Source organism: Strongylocentrotus purpuratus, unplaced genomic scaffold (genome assembly GCF_000002235.5).
Source record: "Strongylocentrotus purpuratus isolate Spur 01 unplaced genomic scaffold, Spur_5.0 spur5_scaffold_10, whole genome shotgun sequence".
Taxonomy (NCBI): Eukaryota; Metazoa; Echinodermata; class Echinoidea; order Camarodonta; family Strongylocentrotidae; genus Strongylocentrotus; species Strongylocentrotus purpuratus.
The window spans coordinates 9,292,611-9,314,381 of NW_022145595.1; the positions used below are offsets into that span (position 1 = coordinate 9,292,611).

Genomic DNA, 21,771 nt, shown 5'->3' on the forward strand with positions numbered 1-21,771 from the left:
TCCCCCCTAAAAAAAAAGGGGGGGGGGATACGTTAACATTATTTAAAAAAAGAAAGGCAAAAGGCAAAAGTGGCAAAACCCAAGTGGCTTACCCCTGAAGCAGGAACAAAATAGGCCCTGCATGGATCCCGGCAAATAACAGTAAAACAAAAGTACTTTAAGACCATCCATTTAGTTGTTAGTCACGAAATCAGGTTGTTTTAGAACTTTTGCCACCCCCTTAAAAAGAATTGTTTTCATCACTTCCTTATTTTTGTTGGCCATTTACTACTGTAGTTTTTTCATCAGACGGCCTCGGTTCTCGACTTTTCATAGATTCTTTGAGTAGAGTATGACATCGTCTCAGAAACCCTGAAACTGAAGTCTGCAGTGCAGACTACGAAAAGACGCCTAGCTCCATGTGTAGCAAATATAGCACCAACGAGCAGCTTAGCAACGCCCTCGCGACAGCCAGCTGCTCGTGTAAACATCGATGGGCAAATGACGCGGGCACTATAGGCCTAGTCTATACTGTGTACGTTACGTATCGGGCATATGAGTTCTAGGAAGAAGAGGCCGAGGGCAAAATATTAAGCGAAAATATCATCGAAGTTTCTGCAAACCGAATTCCAAGGAGGAAAATGAAACACCCCAGTGGATAGAACTTACTCTAAACAACATAATTACGGATCAGAAGAAAGCATAAAGTTGAGAAACAAGTTTGTTTGCAAGCGTTCATTCGTGGGCGTGTATTTCTGGTGGAGAATATTTCATATTGAAAAACTCTTGACACCATGTATGATCGGGCCCCAAGAGCTTTGACAGAAGGAGCACAAGCAACTGGACCTTTTGTTGGACCAGGTGCTTATGATGCCTTTCAACCAGCCCGTGCCAAGATCAAATCAGGTAAGAAAATTATGGAATACTTAGAAAGTTATGCCTTGGAAGTTGGAGTTTGGCTAAATTCAGTTGAGTAAACTCTGTGACTGTAGACCTACGGCACATCTAATTGTTTTTGCATTTGACTTGAAATTAAACAAGAATTTTTCTTGACTACTCTAGTAGTATTATGCTTTGACTAATTTAATATCTTTCTAGACTAAAGAGAGTGTGCATGTACAAAAAATCTCATCACAATTTGACCAAGAACAATGCCACTTTTACAACTTCACAAGAAAGAGCAAGTGTCATTTTGACATTGATAGCACAATTAGGGCAGTCATATATTCAGCTCACTCTTTTTAAAACCTAGAACTTAGAAGGCAAGATCTATAACTAATATGCATACATTTACTATTTTAAAACATCTCTCCATTTCATTTCAGATGGATATGCCCCATTTTCCTCCATGGCACCCAGGGAGACATTCCTGACCGTTCAGGATGCGGTCATTGCAGCACCAGGTCCGGGCCACTATGACCCGGCCGACGCACAACTCAAAATCACCGGTGGCCGCACACTCGCAAACACAGCCAAAAGGTTCGAGGAGGACGCGTCCACGTCTGTGCTCACCCCAGGCCCTGGGACTTACAATCTCGCAAAGTCAAGTGATTGGCTGAAGAAGCAAATCAATAAAGAAAAAGAGATTGTACAAGGACAGGTAAAAAGCTAAATACTGAATTTTAAAGTTTTTTCATTGCTTATCTGGTATGTTCTAAAGATTATAATTTGAAAGTGTACACATGTCATGTACTTTGTAGAGAACTTGATTGTATGGAGAACTTAGCCTTTATCTGAATATTTTTCTCTTTTCTTACAAAAGTTTAATCTTAATATTACAAATTACATTTAGCTCTTGATATAATCCTTTTCACAATTGATTCATTTTGTTTTGATTATTTATAGGAATTTGATTCAATACCTCTCATTTATTCATTATTTCTTTCCTCCTTCGTCACCATAGCTGATGACCAATCGCATCAAGTTCTCCAGAAAAGTTCAAGCGCCCTCTATTCCTACTCCTGGCCAGGCCTACGGCTACGAAGAATCCGAGGATGGAGTACTCAAGAAACAGGAGGCTCCGCCCAAAGATAAATCGTTGGGACCGGCATTCTATAATATCACAAGTGTAAGCAAAAAACTTAACATATTTTCTGGTGTCATCTTTCTTATACAGTAGTGGAAGTGGTGGTGGCCATTTTACCTGACTGATAAGATGTTAGTAAGTAACCGGAGGACCAACGGCTTCAGGTCCTCTCTTTTTAGGCATAATTTTGCACAATCGATCATAAAGGCTACATTTATACATGTATGTCTAAAATTGAGAGGACTACATTAACTACAGGATGAATGCACATAATGTAGATACTTCATGTGCGATGATAATTTATTTGTCTTTAATTTGCGCATTAATTTTAGGATGATGAATATTTTGTTCACACATATCCTTTAAAGTAATTCTAAAAAACAGCAGATCTTGTTAGTGTTTTTGGCAGACTACAGTGTAGTTTGATTCATCTGTGCAGAGCCAGTTGGCTGTTGTACATGTACTTTATGTGAGTGGACACCTCAGCAGAGAACGTGATACAGTTTTACTGTCGTACATAATTCAAATTTCAATGTCAACGTTATCTCATCCTGATTTTGTTATGTTTCTCGCTTGCAGAGCGATACAAAGGCAACTGCCAAGTACAAGGGAGTCCATTTTGGGAACCTGACGGCGGCAAGAATGGACTTCCGAGGCGAAGCAGGACCGGGGCCTGGAGAGTACGACCCTTTTAGCAAAGCTGAGGCTGACGTAGAGAACGTTAACACGGCCATCACGAAGAGCGGGACCAGCGCGTTTGAGGCCAGGATTCCTCGTTACCACGAAGTCATTGTACAAGGAGAAACAAAGAAGGTAGGTTCTGAATACCGCTGAATTTTCAGGATTGTATCAAAGTGTCTGAAGCATCAACAGGGGGGCGTTTCACAAAATTTGTCGTCAGTGACAAATGACAGTTTTTGTTCTAAGCTACTGATATCCTTGCTTCTGATTGGTTATCAACAGATTTGTCACTGATTTTTGTCATTTGTCATTGAAAAGAGGCTTTGTGTAACATCCCCCAGATGGTTGTCTTGAATTCTGGAACTAAGGGAAGCAAATGTTTGGTGTATTGTAATGGAAATGCTATGTCATAAATGTTCATTTCATGACTTGTTTAACTATTCCCATTATTGCATGGAATGAACAAAAAAAAAGAGTAAATGTTGATGATTTATTTTGTATAGGGGAACTGCCGGTTGAAATACTTTTAACAGTAAACTGAACTGTAATATTATTTTTTTATTTACACACTATGATTGAGAATTTCTGAATATAAAGAATGAAAGAATTGTCATGAGTCAATTAAGGACAATCTTCTTGTAGCGAGTCAGGGATGATAATCGAAGGTTACAGTTCATGATTGCTTTCATTTGGTAGATCTCTGGATAGTAACGATATTCTTTCTGTCAGCAATCGTTTGTTATTACAGCCAGAATATTCTGTTTGTTTTTTGATGTAATCTTTTGGATGCGCCCATTTTGTAAACATTTCTCTGTCTATTTCCCATAACAGGCTGTTCCAGGCCCTGGTAAATATACAATCAACAGCCAGTTTGACAAGAGGCCACCCGCAGTCAACACTGAAGGACTGGAGGTGGAACATCCTCCCTTCCTCTCACAAGCCAAGGTAAGAATTCCAAGAAAAGCCAGGATTTTGTTGATCCTTGTGAATGACATTTGTCTTCTGTAGCCGTGTTCAGGAATTTGTACCTCCCTGTGGCAGTATGGATTCATCTTTAATGAAAAAGGGGTACCAGTATAGAGTGATGAAGTGTGACGTCATCAAAAATCTATTTTTCGAATTTCTCAATTTTTTCTTAATTTTCTGAAAGAGCATAAAAAATAATGTCCATATGTCAAAAATCAATTGAAAAGGTTAAGTATTGGCAGAGATATGACCATCTGAATAAAAAGATTGTCTATGGGAAATCAGTGTTATATTGCTCTGGTTCATAACATTACGATAAATGAATACCGGTAAATAAATTTGAAAAATGTTATCACAATATCATACATCCTAGATTATCATTCCATGTCATGTTTTTTCAGAGATTCCAAGAGAAGGTGAACATCGTCCCCGCCCCTGGTTCCTATAACGACCCCCGCCACGCCCTGGAGGCAACCAATAAACTCAGAGGGCTCAAGAGGAGCCCTTTTGGACAGACGGCTGTGAGATTTGTACCAGAACCACACATCAAAAAAACTCCAGGTAAAATAGACTTCTTTCTTGTGAGAGAGAATGATTCACTGGGATGTTATGTTTAAAGGTAGCATCAACCATTTTCTATCTCGGACTGTTTTGGATCACAAGTTTAGCTCGAAATAAACCTCTGAGCAGAGAATATCTCTAAGGAGGGAATTTTGTTGGAAGGAGTGGGAATTTTTATGGTTAAGTATTAAAGGGATTGGGTAACTTCTTGATCATTTTGAAGCGCAATTTTTGAGGGCTGCAATATTACACTATATCACAGACACTGATAACACGTAGGGGTGTGCATCTCAGATTTAACATTGTTTAACGATGCCTTTTAACAGTACGGAAGACATGATTGAAAAATGTAATCACACGATCTCCTCCCACCCTTCTCAAACCGTAGGTCCTGGGTCATACAGCTTCCCCGGTGTGGCCGACAGCAGCATGAGGAAGGCTTACATCGAGAGCACGAGGAGAGGAGCGTTCGGATCGACGTCGGTCCGGATCAAACCCATCACCAAGCGCCAAGACTCGTCCCAGCCCGGCCCGTCCCATTATCAACCCAAAGAGACTCCCCAGTACAGCAGGTACACCTCCAACATGTCGGCCAACTTTGCTTCTCAGAGCAACAGGTTGACATCGCCAGCTCCGGTTACGATACAGGTGCGTTGCGATCAAAGATGATAATCTGTGTTTTTGTATAATGTAGGTCATTCGTTGTCCCCATGAATTTCAGAAAAGTTTTTGAGTTTTGGCACAGATGACTGATCTCTTGTATTTCTCAGGTTTATTGAATAAAAAGAATTGCTAAGATTTCAATAATAGATTTGTGAGCCATAGCTATAACAATTCTCACATATTTCAAGACTTTTTGTACCCTCTGTCAATTAAAGCAAAACTTTAACATGACTAACCATCTGTTCTTTGTAAAATCTGATCTGAGCCTTTATTTTCAATGTGAGCAACCAAATTTCCATGTTGAATGACATTGGGCAAATAAATACATTGGATTGAATTGTATATGAATCTAATCAAATCAATTATCAATCATTGTTTCCACAGGACAATCCTCCTCCCGGCTCGTACGAGGTGAGATCATCACATGACTTGTCCCAGGGTAAGAAGGAACCGGCCCCGCCCCGCACGCACGCTGGTAAGAGGAAGAAGGGCTCTTTCATGTCGTCCACCCGTCGCTTTGCCCCGCCTCGAGATGTCATCATCGAACAACCAATGTCTGCTAATCCAGGTGAGTGCTTGAGGGATGATAATGGGGTTGGTGGTGGTGGTGGTGGTAGTGGTGATGTTGATCTTGTCATTATTGATGATGATGATAATGTTTTTGGTGATGATGATGATAATGATGCCGATGATGATAATGATTTTGGTGATGATGGTGATGCTGAAGATGATGGTGGTGATTTTGATGGTGATGACACTGTTGATATGATGATGATCGTGATGATGCTGGTTATGATGATAGTGATGGTGAAGATGAAGATGATGATGATGATGGTAATGGTGGTGATTTTGATGGTGATGATGACCGTGGTGATTTTGATGGTGATGGTAGTGATGACAAAGGTGGTGATGCTGTGGTGATGATGGTGACGATGACGATATCCTTAACATACATAAAAGCAATACATCAATTTCATTTCATCAATAACTTCACCCCTAACAATTCTTATCACATTCCATTTGATTTCAGGTCCTGGAACATACAATCCAGCAGCCAAGGACACAGTCAAACTCAGTCTGCTTGTTGGGAAGGACCAACGTTTCAGAGAAATCAGAAAGAACGATAACCCTGGCCCAGGAACTTATGAGGTAAGGAACAATTTGTATGTTGTATGTTTGTATTTTGTTTTATGTGTATGTAAGAAAATTAGTCTCCAAACTCATTCTTGCTCTTAGAAATAATGACTTATTTGGTCTCGGTGGACAATATTTGTTGTTGTTTTGACATACAGCTATTGCATGACCACTTACATTTATCTCTTTTATCATTTACATGTGTTTTAATAGCATTGGAGAAACTTTGAACTAATAAATCTCTTAAAGATGTCGGCTTAAGGTTGTGTCATTTGTAAACACATTTGATGCAAGCTACTGAAATCATGGCATCTGATTTGCCGAGAGCAAATTTGTCATAGAAATTTAGCAGTTGTTATAGATTATGATAACAAGTTTTATGAAACGCTACCCAGATCTGAATGGAATCATAACTTACACTTTAATTATCCTCTTTCATCTTACAGTTGAGCCCACTCTTGCAAGACACGGTCCTGAAGGGCACCTTCAATGCTACCCTCAACAACCCCATAGCACCTCAGCTGGAACTCCACCGGTCCCAATCACAAGCACTCGGCCAACAAGCCTTCGTACTGGGAGTATAGGACCACCCCTCTATGTGCCGTTAGGATAGTACCTGGAATTGAAATGGCATATTGTAAGATGAAATCTGTGCCTATTTAAATCTTGAAAAGAACTTTACGTTGCTGTACAGGGAAGTTGCAAATGGACATCATATGGTAGTGACGGCCTTGTTTGGGCTCCGTGGATTGAATTGTTTTTATATGTTGCTATTGCATGTATTTTTACCAAAATAAAGAGAGAAAAATTGCAAATAATACTGGACCATTTGTGTATGTGCCGTTAGAACAGTATCTGGACTTGAAATGGCATATTATATGATGGAATCTGTGCCTATTTAAATCTTGAAAAGAAGTTTACGTTGCTGTACAGGGAAGTTGCAAATAGATATGATATGGTAGTGAAGGCCTTGTTGGGGCTCGATGAGTGGAACAAGTTGTTTTTATGTATTTTAGCCAAAATAAAGAGAAAACTTGCAAATAATACTGGAAAGATGTGGGGGAGAAGAATGATGATTCTGTATCTCAGTTCAGTATTTTGAAAAAAGGGTAAAGGGGTGAGGGAGAGGAGGTTACTTACACAACCTTTCTTCTGCAGGACTGTGCTTCTAAAATGTATAATGGCAAAGTGTAATGGATTCTAGCCATGGTAATATGACAGAGAAGATCGTCTGCTCAGAGCCAGAGGGGTGTTTAATTACATTTATATTTACTCTTACTCTTACGTGAGCTCTATATTCATCTGTTCCCTTTTCCAAAGTGTATACGCATCTTGTTTCAAAAAACATAAGACCGAGTTGGTCATTACTTTATGTCATCTTTTTCAAAGTGCATTTTTGATGACATAAACTGTATTCTGAATAGAGTCTCTTTATATGAGATAAAAAAGTGGTCTTCACAGTGAAAACCTTCAATACTGTACAAAGTGTGTGCTTTTGCTTTTTTCGTATCGTGCATATATAGGCCTCTACAGTCTTGCATTGAGTTTAATACAAGTATTACACTTTTGCCATAACACAGCACTCCGTCCGTTTGTTGTCAAGTTTCCTACCAAATTCTGGAGATTCCGTCCATGTTTCTTCCACGTTCAGTATTCCGTCTCTCAAAGCATCCAAGTCTAATTGAATTTTGTGTGTGTGTTTAATACATGCAGCATCATGTATAGCCTTTTATTTATATTCTATTAACAGATATGATCAGTACATAATCTGTCTTTTATTAAAGATGCCGTCCATTCTAATCTGCTGCGATGATTTGATACGATACTTCTGCCATGCAGTTTATTTCACAGTAGAATTTTTTATAACATTTCGCAAATATGCAATCAGTATTACTGTCGATATGAGGAAGCTCATATCAGAAACCAATTTTCATTACAATGGATGATAATGGCGATTTTGTTGATTTTATTAAAATACGCAAACTGGAGGCGCATTGCATTTGAATTTCTGATATCTTATCATCATTTGTAGGCCCATAGATCAAGCAACATCAACATAAAATCTGCATTAATTGATTTTAGTCAAATTATATATTATAATGTTATTTTACTACATATAAATATATCATTATACTATTTTAATGTCCAAGCAGTAGGGTCTGGGCATAAAACTCTGTTGCATAAAACTTAGCATTGATGGTAACTTTGCCATCAGTGGCAACTACCATGGTAACAGGGCTCAACAGCCAATCAAAATCAAGGTTTCCATGGTAGTTACCATTGATGCCAAAGTTACCATCAATGGTAAGTTTTGTGCAACGGGCCCTGGTCTTGAACTTTGACGACAACCCCAAAGTGAGCAGTCAGTAATTATTGTTATGAAATGCGAGTCTATAAAGTGTAATTACATGCTCCTTTAGACCTTTCCTAAGGCATCACTACATGAGGTGTATTCTCAAAAGGAAATCTGTGTCTTTATGGAAATTATTTATGTGTTTATAAATATTGTTACAATTTTCAATCATTTTTGTACATAAAGCAGATTATATCAAAATATATAATGTGAAAAAAAAAACTATTTGTTGCTTGCACTAAGAGTAATTTTGTTGTGGAACTAATGTGGTTGAGTCATTAGAGGTGTGTGATTCAAATGAAGACATGTAGCACTTATTGCTTGGGAAGCTATACTCTTAAACAAAAAAAGAAAAAGGGATGGTAAGAAAAAGAGATTGCGAAGAGTGTTAAAGCGATATCCACAGGTAATAGGGACTTTTAGATATGTGTGGACGTGTGACGTCCTTTTAAAACACTGGCAGTGCCTCGTAAGGATGTCACACATTGCAGTCCACGTTCTTGTCGTGCAAATCTAAAAGTCCCTCTTGAGGGAGAGAGGGGGAGAGGAAGAGAGAGAGAGAAAAAAAAAGGAATGAGAGGAAGAGGGAGAGAGAGGGATAAGAGGGAGGGGTGAGCGAGACAAAGAGGGAGAGAAAAAGAGGGGTGAGAGAGAGAGAGAGAGAGAGAGAGAGAGAGAGAGGGGGAGGGGTGAGAGGGAAAGAGAAGGGGTGGGTGGATTTTCGGCAAATATCAAGATTTCAAGACGGGGGAAAAAACAGGAAAAAAACATACTTTCAGATTATCGTTAATTATACATCTAGCATTGACCTCATCTGAACAATGTTATAGAGTCCCTTTAAGCAAAACGGGGTAACAAATATTTCTCAATTTCTCAAATTTTGAATTCAAATGCAAGGAAAACCAGTCCGTTTTACGTAAATATATTCTAAAGTTTTTTCCAGACCCACATTTAATCTTCCTCCTTTTGGGAAATTTCTCTGTCTCATCCCTGAAAACATTGATTCACAGTCAGAAAAAGAAATAAATACTACCGTAAAAACAGTAAAAAATGTCACTAAACCACTGTATTCAATATATCATAAGTAGCATAAACACACATTTTCTCTAGGCTCTCGCACTTGTCTTTTCTTGATACTAACTGTTCTCAGTGAAACACTGTTTCCCCACAATATGTAAAACAAGAATACAGGAAGACTTCTTCAAAAATTGTTGCCTAAAAGATTGCATGCTTTATTTCCCAATAGTGAAAGCACTTTCTTATACAAAGGTGACAATAAATTAGCATGAAAATCAAATAACAATAAAAAAGATATTGCTGGTGTTCACAAATGTGTAGATTTTGTAAATATTTCCTCTCTTTACTAAAGAAAATTATCAAGACCATTTTAAACCTTTTTAAATTTTTCCCAATCCAATTGAAGAAAAAAAAATGCTATTGAAACATTGTTTTACATACTTGGATAAGGCAAGGTGTTTAAGCTACGTCTTCCCCACAAAATAAATCCAATCATCTCACAGATTTCTCCAATCATCAGTTAATTCATGGCCTTAAAACAACATAAAACATCCACAATCTTAATGATTTGAAGAGGGGAAAAAGAAGAAACTGGAAGACAGTTAAAGCATTTCTATTGTAATTTGCCTTAGAGAAAACACCATGATGGATTTTTTGGATTTTTAACGTTTTTTTCTTCATTAATCACTGCACTCTAAAAGACGGTTCACTTTGGTTTTGCATCAACATGATGCATGCTCAAATATCTTACGTCACAACATAATTATACATTATTTGATATATTTTGTCCTTATTTAAGATAGCCAAGACTATACTCATCATTTTCCACATTTATTTCTTCATCTTTTATTTTGAGAGGCACATATAATTTCAATGATTCTATGATACAGTGAAAGGCTCTAAGAAATCTATGGAAGACTTTGATTTTGCTCAGGTGATAACAAGCAAACTACGAAAAGGCTAGAAGCTGAGCATGATGGGTAATAATAAGCTCAAAATGTCAAATTAGCAATCATACGACCACACAAGCATATTAAACTGAAAGATTACAAACATGTGACCATTATTGCTACATAATAAGTTAATAATTTACCGTTTTTAAATTCATTTTTTAAAAATATAAATATGCTATCAATGCATATTGTAAATTGATACACACCATTATCAAATGCAGTTGTTTTTCTTTAAATTAATGTTGAGTTGAAATTACGAAAAATATATATTTAAGTCTACTCAATATTATTTAGACATTGCTCACATGAATCAAAATCTTGTTTCCCTTTAAATGTACATTAAATACAATATCAAGGTCAATATGAACTATCATGACTACATTTAAGATTAATGATGCCATATGCAGTGCCAGTATTTTGTTTTACAATCAAAATTCAATTCCATTACGTTATTCATTTCACAGTGCACTGACCTTTTAACATTCTCTCTCCAAAGCATTTAAGACAATGCATAAGACATCGCCCCGATAGATCATAAAACTGTGATTAAAATATCATCGTCCACTATATAGCATAACATAAAACCACATGCATTTTCTGAGAAAAAAAGTATATATTTACATTTCTTATCATTACATATGAACTACCATACCACACACACATTAAACCTGTCCATAGTTTTCTTCCTTCATTTAACTATCAAGCAATAGTACTTCAGTATTCATTCAAAATCAGTAGGCTACGATTGGTATTATACTTGTAAAATATATTTATATATATACTGATTATATAATGTCAGAACCCATATTTCCTAGTGCACTAAAGACTAATCTTACTCATGTCCAAGTTGTTCCTCTCGCTTTCTAGCAAGTATATACAATTTTGTTTTAATACTCCCCACAAATACATATAATATACACCACAAAAATTAGTTAACGGACATAATGATTTCTTTTTACCTACGTTATAAAACATATTGCTGAAGCCTTTTGCGTAATAAATGGTTTTTATAAAATGAAATAAATAGTTCTATACAGTCTACTGCTATGAGTGTAACACACAGCTGATATATATTGAAGGATATAAATATTTTTATTTTAAAATCTGAAACAATAATTTCACTACAGTTGAAAAAGAACTCCCATCGGATAGTTTAAAGATGGATTTGTAAATTTGTTAGTCTCTCTGCATTTGAAAATCTCTTTGTTTATAAGGTTTCCAATTTAATGCTGTGAACAATGCTATAAACAACTCAATAACAAAAAATGTCTAACGACATATATCTGATAATGGATGAAAAATATGACAACTACTACAAACAATGCATTTCTTTGCATTTGCAGTCCCTCCCCACATACAGATACATGTAAATGTAGATTTCGCCATCAAATAAATCAACAATATTTGGCACTCAAGGCGACAAAAGAATTCTTTCTATCAAAAATCCTTCGTCCAACAAGATATCTGCATATTGAGACATCATTGGCTTGTAAGCATAACAAACAAGACATCACAAACACGAATAGATTGCATTTAAACATTTCCATTCAAGGCCACTGACTGTTGTGTATCACCGTGGCGATTGAACTGTGGTTGTCATGGCGAGCTCTGTATATAAAGCTTTGCTCTGCTACAGTGCAAACATGTATATCCACCGGCCATTTTCACCAATCACGTTGCGTCACTGAAGCAAAGCAAATTGGCATCACAAACTCAAAGTCGTCTCATTTTTTATCTTAAATCGCATTGACCCATCACAATATTACAGTGACCTTACATTTTTAACATCAATGCTTGCTTTGTATCATACCTTACAAATAAATACTTTATGTCTCCTTTTTATCCCTTTTCCCAACTCACATTCACTCAACATACATAACTATGAAGCCACTCTTTCTTTGTACAGCGTATTCAATTAAAAGGGGAAAAATTATTTTTTTCCTTCTAAATCTACAAAATTAACAGATAATAAATACAATATCTTTCTTTAATTAGTCCATGCATTGCATTCGAAATGTTCATTTCCCTGCACCCTTTGATCTCAACCAAGTATCATAGTGTTGAAATGTGTGGAAGATTTTAGTAACCTCAAATAACACATGAAACAAGTATGATTCAATTTCAAATTTGATCACTGTTTGTTCTAAGTGAGTTTATCTCTCATAAATAAGAAAATTGAAAAAAATGGGCGATTCAAAATCTTAGTGCACATTCTAACTAAACCTCAGGTATGTTACAAGATAGGTAATTATAAAGCCCAATAACTCCAATAAATAACTGTATACTACTTGTGTTGCATAGCGTTGCCATGACTACATTATGAGCCGTGAGCCTGGCAGTAGGGACGGCCTGCTTTTGCGTAGAAACGCTGTCCCTCCAGGCGCTGGCTACATTGCTGCATTAAGAAGAAAAAGGAAATTCACGATACAAATATACATTTGGCAAGACATTAAAGGCATCGTTTAACTATGTTAAATCTGAGATGCATGGCTCTACCTGTTATCAGTGTCTGTGAAATAGTGTAATATTGAAGCCCTAACAAAATTGGGCTTCAAAATGATCATGAAGTGCCTCAAAAAAAGTAAAAATCTTTGAGTGACCAGTTTTACCATACTCATTTTCCCCAATAGACTGTAGTGTAATAAAAACCCTTGGGAAAACGCAAAATTTGATCCGATTTCCAATCATAAATATCTTGATAATCAGACAGGCGATGGGCTTGTTAAAGTCAAGGGGTTTCTGACTGACCTAAACGTTTATAATTATCATTGCAGCATGAGCTAAATCCAGGATTTTGTTTCAGAATCTGAGACAAAGAAACCCAATCCCTGTACGGTATTTGCTATTTCACACCCAGGTGTAGTAATGGCTTCCTTCAGATACTAGATTGAGATATTCCTTTGTAACGTATTGACTTTTTAATAGTATTGTCATTTATTTCATGAAATGTGTGTGTGCAACTTACCGCGCAAGTGAAGCATTCTGCATGGTAAGATTTATCCAGGGCTTCTAGCCAAGCTTCCCCAGCCTCGATGGGGAAGTTGCAGCCTCCGCAGTTCACCCCTCGGAACTTGTTCTGGAAATCTGGAGCGATAAAGAATAGGAGAAGAAAAATGAGACGTTTTATAGATCAACAGCATAACATTGGTGTCAAGGTGTTGTGGTCTAGCGGATACCTCACCAGAATGTAGGTCACAAGGTTTGCCGTTCGAGTCCCAGCCCAGCTCTCTTGTCTATGCCACATGTGTTATGAATATTTTTAATTCTATTATGGGGGAATTTGAAGAGCGATCCTATTGAGATGATATTTCTACCATGATATTCTTTCAAACTGGCATAAAAAGAATGAGAAAGCTTGCGTTTAACCCAGACCAAAAGTCAACTTTATTTTTAATGTTGTCGTAGTCCAGTGGTCTGATCATTCGACTCGGAAAGCGAAAGGTTGTGGGTTTGATCTCTCGCATGGCAATTATGTCCTTGACCAAGACATTTTATCTACAATGCTCCTCTCCACCCAGGTGGTAAATGGCTACCAAATAGGACAGTGTGCACGTACCAAACTGCAGAATCGTAACAGAATCCAATGACCAGGGTAAATGATACAGTAAGATCTTTGTTCCTGTATGTTGTAACTAGTAAAGCGTGTTATAAGCAGGGGTGATAGTGAGCACTAAAAAAAAAAATAGGTTTTTTGATTTCCCCTCAACCACGCCCCCTTGAGTAAAAAAAAAAGAAGAGGATTCCCGGTGAAAAAATGGCATCTAACAACATTCTCCCCTTTCGAGTAAGAAAATTGGATAAAATTGGGAAAATTGGGAAAATTGGGGAAAATTGGGGAAAAAATAGGGCAAAATAGGGAAGAATAGAGAAAATAAGAGGGAAATCGGGAAAATCAGGATAAAATACGAAAGAAGAAAAAAAAAAAATGTACAAAAAAAAAAAAAAAAAAATTGGATTTTTAATTTTTTTTTTAATAAATCGGGAAGAAAAAAAAAAATCAGGAAAAAATCGGGAAACCGATTCAAATCAGGTTTTTATCAGGCCTGTATAAGAAACAGTTATCATAATTAAAGTGATTTGGTAACATTGCCTCAGATTCTGAAAAAAAATCTTGGATTTAGCTCATGCTGCAATCATAATTACCGTATTTGCCGACGATAAGGCCGCAGCACCGTATAGGCCGCACCCTCGCGATTTGATCTCTTGCGTACAAATGTTGATGTGACTAAAATCAGCGCCTTAGACCGCTCGGCCATCACGCACTGATGCTAGCATATGGAGTTTTCTGTGATGTATACATTGCGCCTCTCTCCTGTGTATTGAAATGGATTCAAAATAGCGACTTCGCGTGCTGGAAGCTCCGTTAAACGTGCCCTTCTTTTACTTTTGCAATTGCATTGGCACGAACTTAGATCAAGATCTATCGGCAGATGTTGTTTTTGGAAGTTTATTTTCGTCTTCATGTCAACAATGCAAGATAAAATTGTCGGTAAGATGTGTGGAAATGTATAGTTATTGTACCGTTCATAGATCTAGTCCCATATCTGCAAATTTGTGCTGGTTTTGACTTTTTTTTTTTTTTTTTTTTAACTCTTTCGCCGCATAGGCCGCACCCCGACTTTTTGATATTTTCTCTTCCAAAAATACTGCGGCCTTAACGCCGGCAAATACAGTATAAACCCTTAGGGCAGTCAGGAATCAAATTTTGCGTTTTCCAAAACATGAGTATGGTAAAACCGGTCACTCAAAGATTTTTACTTTTTTGAGGTGCAAATTTTTTAGGGCTTCAATATTACACCATATCACAGATACTGATAACACGTAGGGCCATGCATCTCAGATTTAACATTGTTAAACGATGCCTTTAAGCAAGGTGAGCATTATGTTCCTTACCCCTTTTGCAGTACATCATTCCGTCTTGCATGTGAAATCCATCTCCTGTGATTGGTTGGCTGCACACCACACATGTGAAGCAGGCAGGGTGGTATTCAGCCCCCATCGCCTTCACACATTCCTACCAAACAAAAACAATAAAAACTGTCAAATAATATAAATACAAAACATTTTTCCATGTCATATATCCAGCAAAGCCACATGTATTCTAAGGACTGTATAGCTAGGACTATTTTGCCAACACTTTTTTGGAAAGATTCTGGCATGCAACTATTAAAGCTTATGGGGAGTCCCCCATGAGAACCTCTTTGGTCCAATGCTTTTCATTTTGTATACAATAACACTGATTTGTTAACAATCTGTACAATTCATACTGCCTATGTACATACAAGTAGATAAGGAAATTTATACAGTAAAATTATTCATACCCTTATCACGTTTTGTAATTTTTAAGTATGTGAAAACATGATTTGTCCCAATTTATGTTTCTTGAGAATGTGACATATTACAGCTTACATCTAACATTATTCAACAAAGGCCCTAATTCAACCATTCCACCTTTCGAAAAAAATTAGAAAAGAGATCCTATACACCTGACACGCTTAGGGCACAGAGCCTTGTAAACCCTTAACCTTTTTCCCTTTTCTTTCTACCCATCCCCCGATAGATCTCATGAAGCATTTTCACTTGAAGAAGTATAAAGCCTCAACCCCTCCCCCTAACACCCCCCACCACCCCCTCTCACCACCGACCTCCTCCTTCCCCACTTACCCCAGTATACAGTTGGCACACCTGGGGAGCACAGAGCTTTGTAAACCCCTAACATTTCCCTTTCTTTATACTACCCCAATGATAGATTCCATAAAGCATTTACACTTGGAGATGTAGAGCCTAAATCCCCTCCCCTACCCCCCCCCCCCCACCACCAACTCTCTCCTTCCAAACTTAGCCCAGTAATAGATCCCATACAGTTGGTACACTCAAGGAGCACAGAGCCTTGTAAACCCCTAACCTTTTCCCTTTCTGTCTACCACCCCAGTAATAGATCCCATAAAGCATCTACACTCGGAGATGTAGAGCCTAAAACCCTTTCCCTCTAACTCTTCCCCTAACCCAGACCTGCCAACCTCTGGAATTCAAAAACTGTACTCTTTAATCCCAAAAGTTGTATTTTACTGACAAAAGTTGTATTCTTAAAAATAAACACGGACTGTTACGCGGATCAATACCTCTTACAGTTCCTACATACAGGAAGAATTTTTTTTATGGATCATTGGTTGATATGCTTGATTTCGTCACGACTGTTGTGTTCGATGAACCAATGAACATCCCTAAATTGTCGATGTGAGATGCTTGTAGGATAATTGACAGGACAGAATGGGCATTTTGCCATTGAAAATGGCACAAACACTCCAAAAAAATATTTAGAACAAAAAAAATATTAAAAAAAAATATTTAAAAAAATTATTGAGGAAAATCATACTGTCGTATTTGCTTCTAAAAATCGTACAAAATACGACCAAAATCTAACTGGTTGGCAGGTCTGCTAAACCCCTCCCAACCCCCTCTTTCTTTACTTACCCCAGTAATAGATCCCATACAGCTGGCACACTTTGGAGCATAAAGCCTCATGTAGTCCTCTTCACAGTAGATCTTGCCCTTATCCTCGATCACTCCCTTGCCCTGCAGGTTCTCATGGCAGTGGGCACATACAAAGTGTTCTGGGTGCCAGTTGCGTCCAAAGGCAGTCACAAAAGTGCCCCTAGAAAGTTCAGAAACAAAAACTCATGCTGAAACTTACACACATAAATGTAATATGATTGCATCACACGCAGTTCAGTATATTCTGTCTTGCAGTATTTTGTCTTCTTCTACGACGATACTCAGCAGGATCCATAAAGTCAGGATGTAGTGCATATTACAATACATTGTTAAGACTTAAACAGAGAATTTAAAGTCGAATAAAAACAACTACCGGTAGTCATACACTTAAACGGACAGGGACAGCTCCTCATACTGAAAGTGTTCACAACATTGTTTCATTGTACTTATTTGGAGTGAAGTGGAGACATTATAGTTAATATATTTGATTGGAGGTTATGAAGGTCATGGGTTGAGGATCTGGAAGTAAATTTGCTGCTCTCCACCCAGGTGTATGAATTAGTACTCAAAAGGACGAAATACAATACAAAACACAAAATAAGCATACCGTAAGCATCTGGTGGGAATGGTTCACACAAGTGGATTAAGTGCCCTGTTAGTGCATTGATCAGGGGTTTCAGTAATATTTCACAAACGTCAGTCATTATCAATATTACAGTCACTATTTTTCCAACATAAAAATTGTGGATTCGTAATCAGAGGGTTTAAAGGCCATCTGTACTAGTGTAAAGGAGGGATTTGACCACCCTGCAATGTCACTGACAGGTGGTTATCTCATCAACTCAGCTCTCAATTAACATAAGAACTAGAGGATCATGGGGGACCAATGGTCACCGATTAGGCATTGTTTTCTATATAGAGGGAGCAAGTAACAACACATAGCACAGTGGGCCTTTAAGTGCTTTGATCAGGGGTTTCAATAATATTTCACAAACATCACTACTATCAATGTTACAGTCACTATTTTCCCATCATAAAAACTTTGGATTCATAATTAGAGGGTACATGATAGACATGTGACGTGCTTACCTTACAGGATCGTTACATCCCTCGCAGTAGGGCGTACGGGTCATTCCAGCAGACGCAGCAGGCGCCACTGCTCCTCCAGGCCTGGGTTGGGCTGGGCCAGGGGCAGGGGCTGGTGGTCCCCTCTGGCCCTGTGGGGGTGGCGCGGGTGGCCCCCTCTGTGCTGGAGGGGGTGCGACTGGCGGTCCCCTCTGAGCTGGAGGGGGTGCAACTGGCGGTCCCCGCTGGGCCGGAGGGGGAGCCACCGGAGGGCCTCTCTGGGCCGGTGGAGGTGCTACGGGTGAAGCCCGCTGGCCCAACATGGATGGAGGAGGCTGGGGGAAGACGGACCTAGGGGGCTGGCCTTTAGGGGCACGGGGTGGACCCGGCCTGTAAGCAGCTGGGGGAGGGCTGGGGCGGGGCGCCGAGGGACCATCGGATTTCCAGGCAAAGTTTGTTGCACCTATTTGAGGGGGTGGTGGTGGTGGAGGAGCTGCCATATCGTCTTCAACTGAAAACAAAAAGAAGAAAACTTTACTTAATGCTACATCTTTAAAACAATATCCAGACAGGCAGATAAGTTAGTTTAACTCTAAACAAGGTATAAAATCAACATGAAATGCAGGTACAAGTCACTCTCATCAATTGTCAAATAAGCAATCAGTCAGTTTTTATTGGTAAATATCCCTGAGTCATTAAAGGTACTATGACCCTTTTGCAAGCCAAAAAAATGAAAAGGATAAATTCCAATGGCATTTAAAAGATAATACTAATTTAGAACTCCCCTTAAAAGAATGGGGTTTGAAAATGTCTTTAAGTGGGAAAATAACGACTACTAGTTGTCAAATCGACTTAGGAGCTATAGAGCCAATAAGTAATAGTAATTTTCAGACCATTGTACCGCATGGTCATACGTTTTATGCTGTGCAAAGATTCAATCAGTTTAATTTTGGCCAATACAAGAAGTGGGATATTGTAGTAGACAAATCCTACATGTTATTACCAAAGAAGAAGAAAAAGCCATTCAGTCACTCAATACTGACAATAGTGTCTGACAGGGAAGTCTAGCAAGTAAACGGGTTTTCTTGCATAATTTGAATATAAGGACACTGCTAATGTATAAATTTCACAGCGTGTATAAATGACATATTCATAATTCCTGCAAAGTTCTACAGAATTTGAGGTTGGCTGCAAAAGGGACATAGTATCTTTAAGTGACCTATGGAAAACCACCCATAAAGTCTTTACACAAACTGTCTATTTATGTATGGTACATCACATTTGTCTACTATCCCTATCAAGATATTAACTTTTGTTCATCTAATTGTTATATATATATATATATATATATATATATATATCCCTACATGGTACATGAAGTGGACATCATAAAAATCCTAACCCTAACCCTAACCCTAACCCTAAAACCTAACCCTAAACCTAACCCTAACCCTAACCCTAACCCTAACCCTAATGTCTACTTAATGACTCATTTTTTCACTCCCAATGTCCTTCCAATGACGCCTTTAGTAAAAATTACATGTATAGAGAGAGATATATAACAAAATTGAGCCTTCCACAAGAAATAAAACGTAAAAAACGTTAAGAGGACACCAAATTGTCCTCCTAATCACAATGTCTACTTAATGACTCATTTTTCACTCCAAATGTCCCTCTAATGACACCTTTAGTAAAATATATCTATAATAATAATACGCTAAGGCTCCGCGGGGGGCGCGACGTCTCCGCCGGCCTTTGTATTCTATTGTTTTTTAATGAGATCGCCGACCCAAGTTGGTGCGGCTATCTCCTCCTGAACCCTCCCCTCGGGGTACCCGTGCCCGGTGCCATCGTCCGCGGGAGAGTCTACTCTGTGGAATTGGCTATACTCCGCCCGAGATCCTCCTCCATGTCGACGTCCAGGGCGAAAACAGACGCGACATGCATAATGCAGGATATGCGTGACGACAGAGATACCTCATGGATATTCAACATGACATCCGTAGACACACGACCGATGACTATCCACTCACATTAAGTTGCGTATTAAATGCTCTATGCAAAGGGCGGGATTACCGAGAGTAAAGCATCTTTCTATAGGATGTGCTTTGTTGTAGCTAGGATGTGCTTTGCATGTAGTAGCTGCACAAGAGATACACGGGGCTTCCCGTCGACGTCCAAACTTAGAGACCTATTTCCATCATGATTGCCGCGATTTTTATATAGTTTTCGTGAATGGAGGTATGAAAACAAAGCTTATTTTGTGATTATTACGGCCATGTATACTCAATTTTGATTATCATTTTCTAAAGGAAAGTTTTGACAAGAAAACCATTGGACTGACAATTCAGTCGCAAGCTAACTTCAGTCACCACACATCACAGTGCAGTAACTCCAGGAATCTCCAACACCGGCACCGGGCACCGCAGGCGTCCGAGGCCTGCGGCGCCGGTGTTCGAGCTTCGTGGAGTTACGCTGGAGTGTTATGTGTGTGAGTACAGCTGAGCTGAGCTCGAGTCGAAGAGATTTGACACAATTGTTATCTGTTGGTTTGCATCATTATTGCCGCGATTTCAATATAGTTTCGTGAATAGATTTACGAAACCTGAGCTTAGAATTAGTAAAAGTATTACTAATGTCTACGTTTTTAAACGACTGTCTGATTTTCTTGTGAAAATTTTACTTTGAAAAATAATTATCGAAATTTATGGTCAGAAATAATCACAATCTAGGGTCTATTATGTTACAGTTCTTGCATCAAATCAATGCATGAAAACTTAGTTATTGAACTAGAAAAATGTTTTTTTTTTAAATAGGCAATTATGAAGAAGGAAACCTGAAATCCTGAGTTGAGTGTATATTTGTTTCAAGGGGCCATAAACCCCCAAAAGCTTGGGGGTTACGTTCTTCAAAGTTGGGGGGGGGGGGGGGGAGAGATCAGATCGCAGCGAGTTGAGTGTATATACAATATAGGCGTGGGGTCCACGGGTTTCAAGGGGCCATAAACCCCCGAAAGCTCGGGGGTTTTAGGCGTTTAATTAGGGTCAGATGAGCATATTTTTAATACTTTATTTGTGACACTTGCGGGTCACTAATTGGCGTGGGGTCAATACGTAGAGTTGCGTAGTGTTGCTACCAACTACGCTGGCCTACGTTACTATATGCTGAGGGACAGAAAGGGGTACGCAAGATGAACGAAAACAAGTCAACATGTTTAATTTTTTTCGCGTACTTTCAGCGTAGAAACTTGACGCAGAAAGTACGCCTTTTTACGCAACACTATGCTACCCTACGCCAGATCGTCAAAGCAGTAAAAGCTTTCCACACAGTAAGCAACCATATAAGCAAACCTGTACGCCAGCCTACGCATAACCTACGCAGGGACTATTTTCCCATTAATACGCAGCCTAATTTCTGCGTAGTCGGTACGCCACACTACATGTACGGAACTCTACGCAGTTCCAGTGGCTTAAAGAATAACTACCGGTACAGTTGGATTGTTTTTTTAATTTTTTTTTATATAAGGCCAAATTTAAAAAAAAACATGTTTAGCGTCCTGTTTTTTCTGAAAAATGGGAAAGAGGATCGAGGCCCTTTTTTTTTTTCTTTTTTTTTTTTTCTTTCAAATGGCTGCTCCGTACATTTTCCCTAACATTCAGGCAATTTTTCAAGATGGCAGCCGACAATTTGTTTCTTTTCTTTTTTAAGATCAGAAATACATTTTAGCAGTGCTTTTCATGTTTTTTTTCTTTAAAAAAAAAAAAAAAAAAATCAAAAAAAAAAAATCAAAAAAAAAAATTCAAAAAAAATAAAAAAATAGGAGAGGCGGCCCCCAGAAAGTAAGCGGGTGGGGACGCTGTTTTTTCGATCAAAAAATT

General features: G+C 38.4%; 2 protein-coding genes across 9 annotated transcripts in view; one reads left to right on the forward strand and one right to left on the reverse strand.

Moving 5' to 3' along the window:
* Positions 1 to 499: 499 nt before the first annotated feature.
* LOC577237 (sperm-tail PG-rich repeat-containing protein 2) lies at positions 500 to 8,560 on the forward strand. The gene is made up of 10 exons (XM_030979401.1): positions 500 to 885; positions 1,305 to 1,579; positions 1,883 to 2,047; positions 2,585 to 2,818; positions 3,518 to 3,631; positions 4,054 to 4,213; positions 4,602 to 4,861; positions 5,261 to 5,444; positions 5,907 to 6,025; positions 6,457 to 8,560. The coding sequence occupies exons 1-10, from the start codon at positions 774 to 776 to the stop codon at positions 6,592 to 6,594; spliced, it is 1,761 nt and encodes a 586-aa protein (XP_030835261.1). The 5' UTR covers positions 500 to 773; the 3' UTR covers positions 6,595 to 8,560.
* A 1,006-nt stretch (positions 8,561 to 9,566) lies between these two features.
* LOC592242 (PDZ and LIM domain protein 5) overlaps positions 9,567 to 21,771 on the reverse strand; it is a 99,343-nt gene continuing 87,138 nt past the window's right edge. For all 8 annotated transcript variants that reach the window (XM_030979406.1, XM_030979403.1, XM_030979405.1 and 5 more), the window contains 5 exons: positions 17,918 to 18,404; positions 16,808 to 16,988; positions 15,227 to 15,347; positions 13,299 to 13,417; positions 9,567 to 12,728 (listed from right to left, as the gene is read on the reverse strand). In XM_030979406.1, coding sequence (XP_030835266.1) covers positions 12,651 to 12,728; positions 13,299 to 13,417; positions 15,227 to 15,347; positions 16,808 to 16,988; positions 17,918 to 18,404 — 986 coding nt within the window. In that variant the 3' untranslated portion in view covers positions 9,567 to 12,650. The remainder of the gene's footprint in view (positions 12,729 to 13,298; positions 13,418 to 15,226; positions 15,348 to 16,807; positions 16,989 to 17,917; positions 18,405 to 21,771) is intronic.

Coding starts and splice junctions, on each gene's coding strand:
- LOC577237 (XM_030979401.1), top strand. CDS start 774: ATGTATGATCGGGCCCCAAGAGCTTTGACAGAAGGAGCACAAGCAACT. Junction 4,214..4,601: donor ACACATCAAAAAAACTCCAG/GTAAAATAGACT, acceptor CTCAAACCGTAG/GTCCTGGGTCATACAGCTTC. Junction 6,026..6,456: donor CTGGCCCAGGAACTTATGAG/GTAAGGAACAAT, acceptor TTCATCTTACAG/TTGAGCCCACTCTTGCAAGA.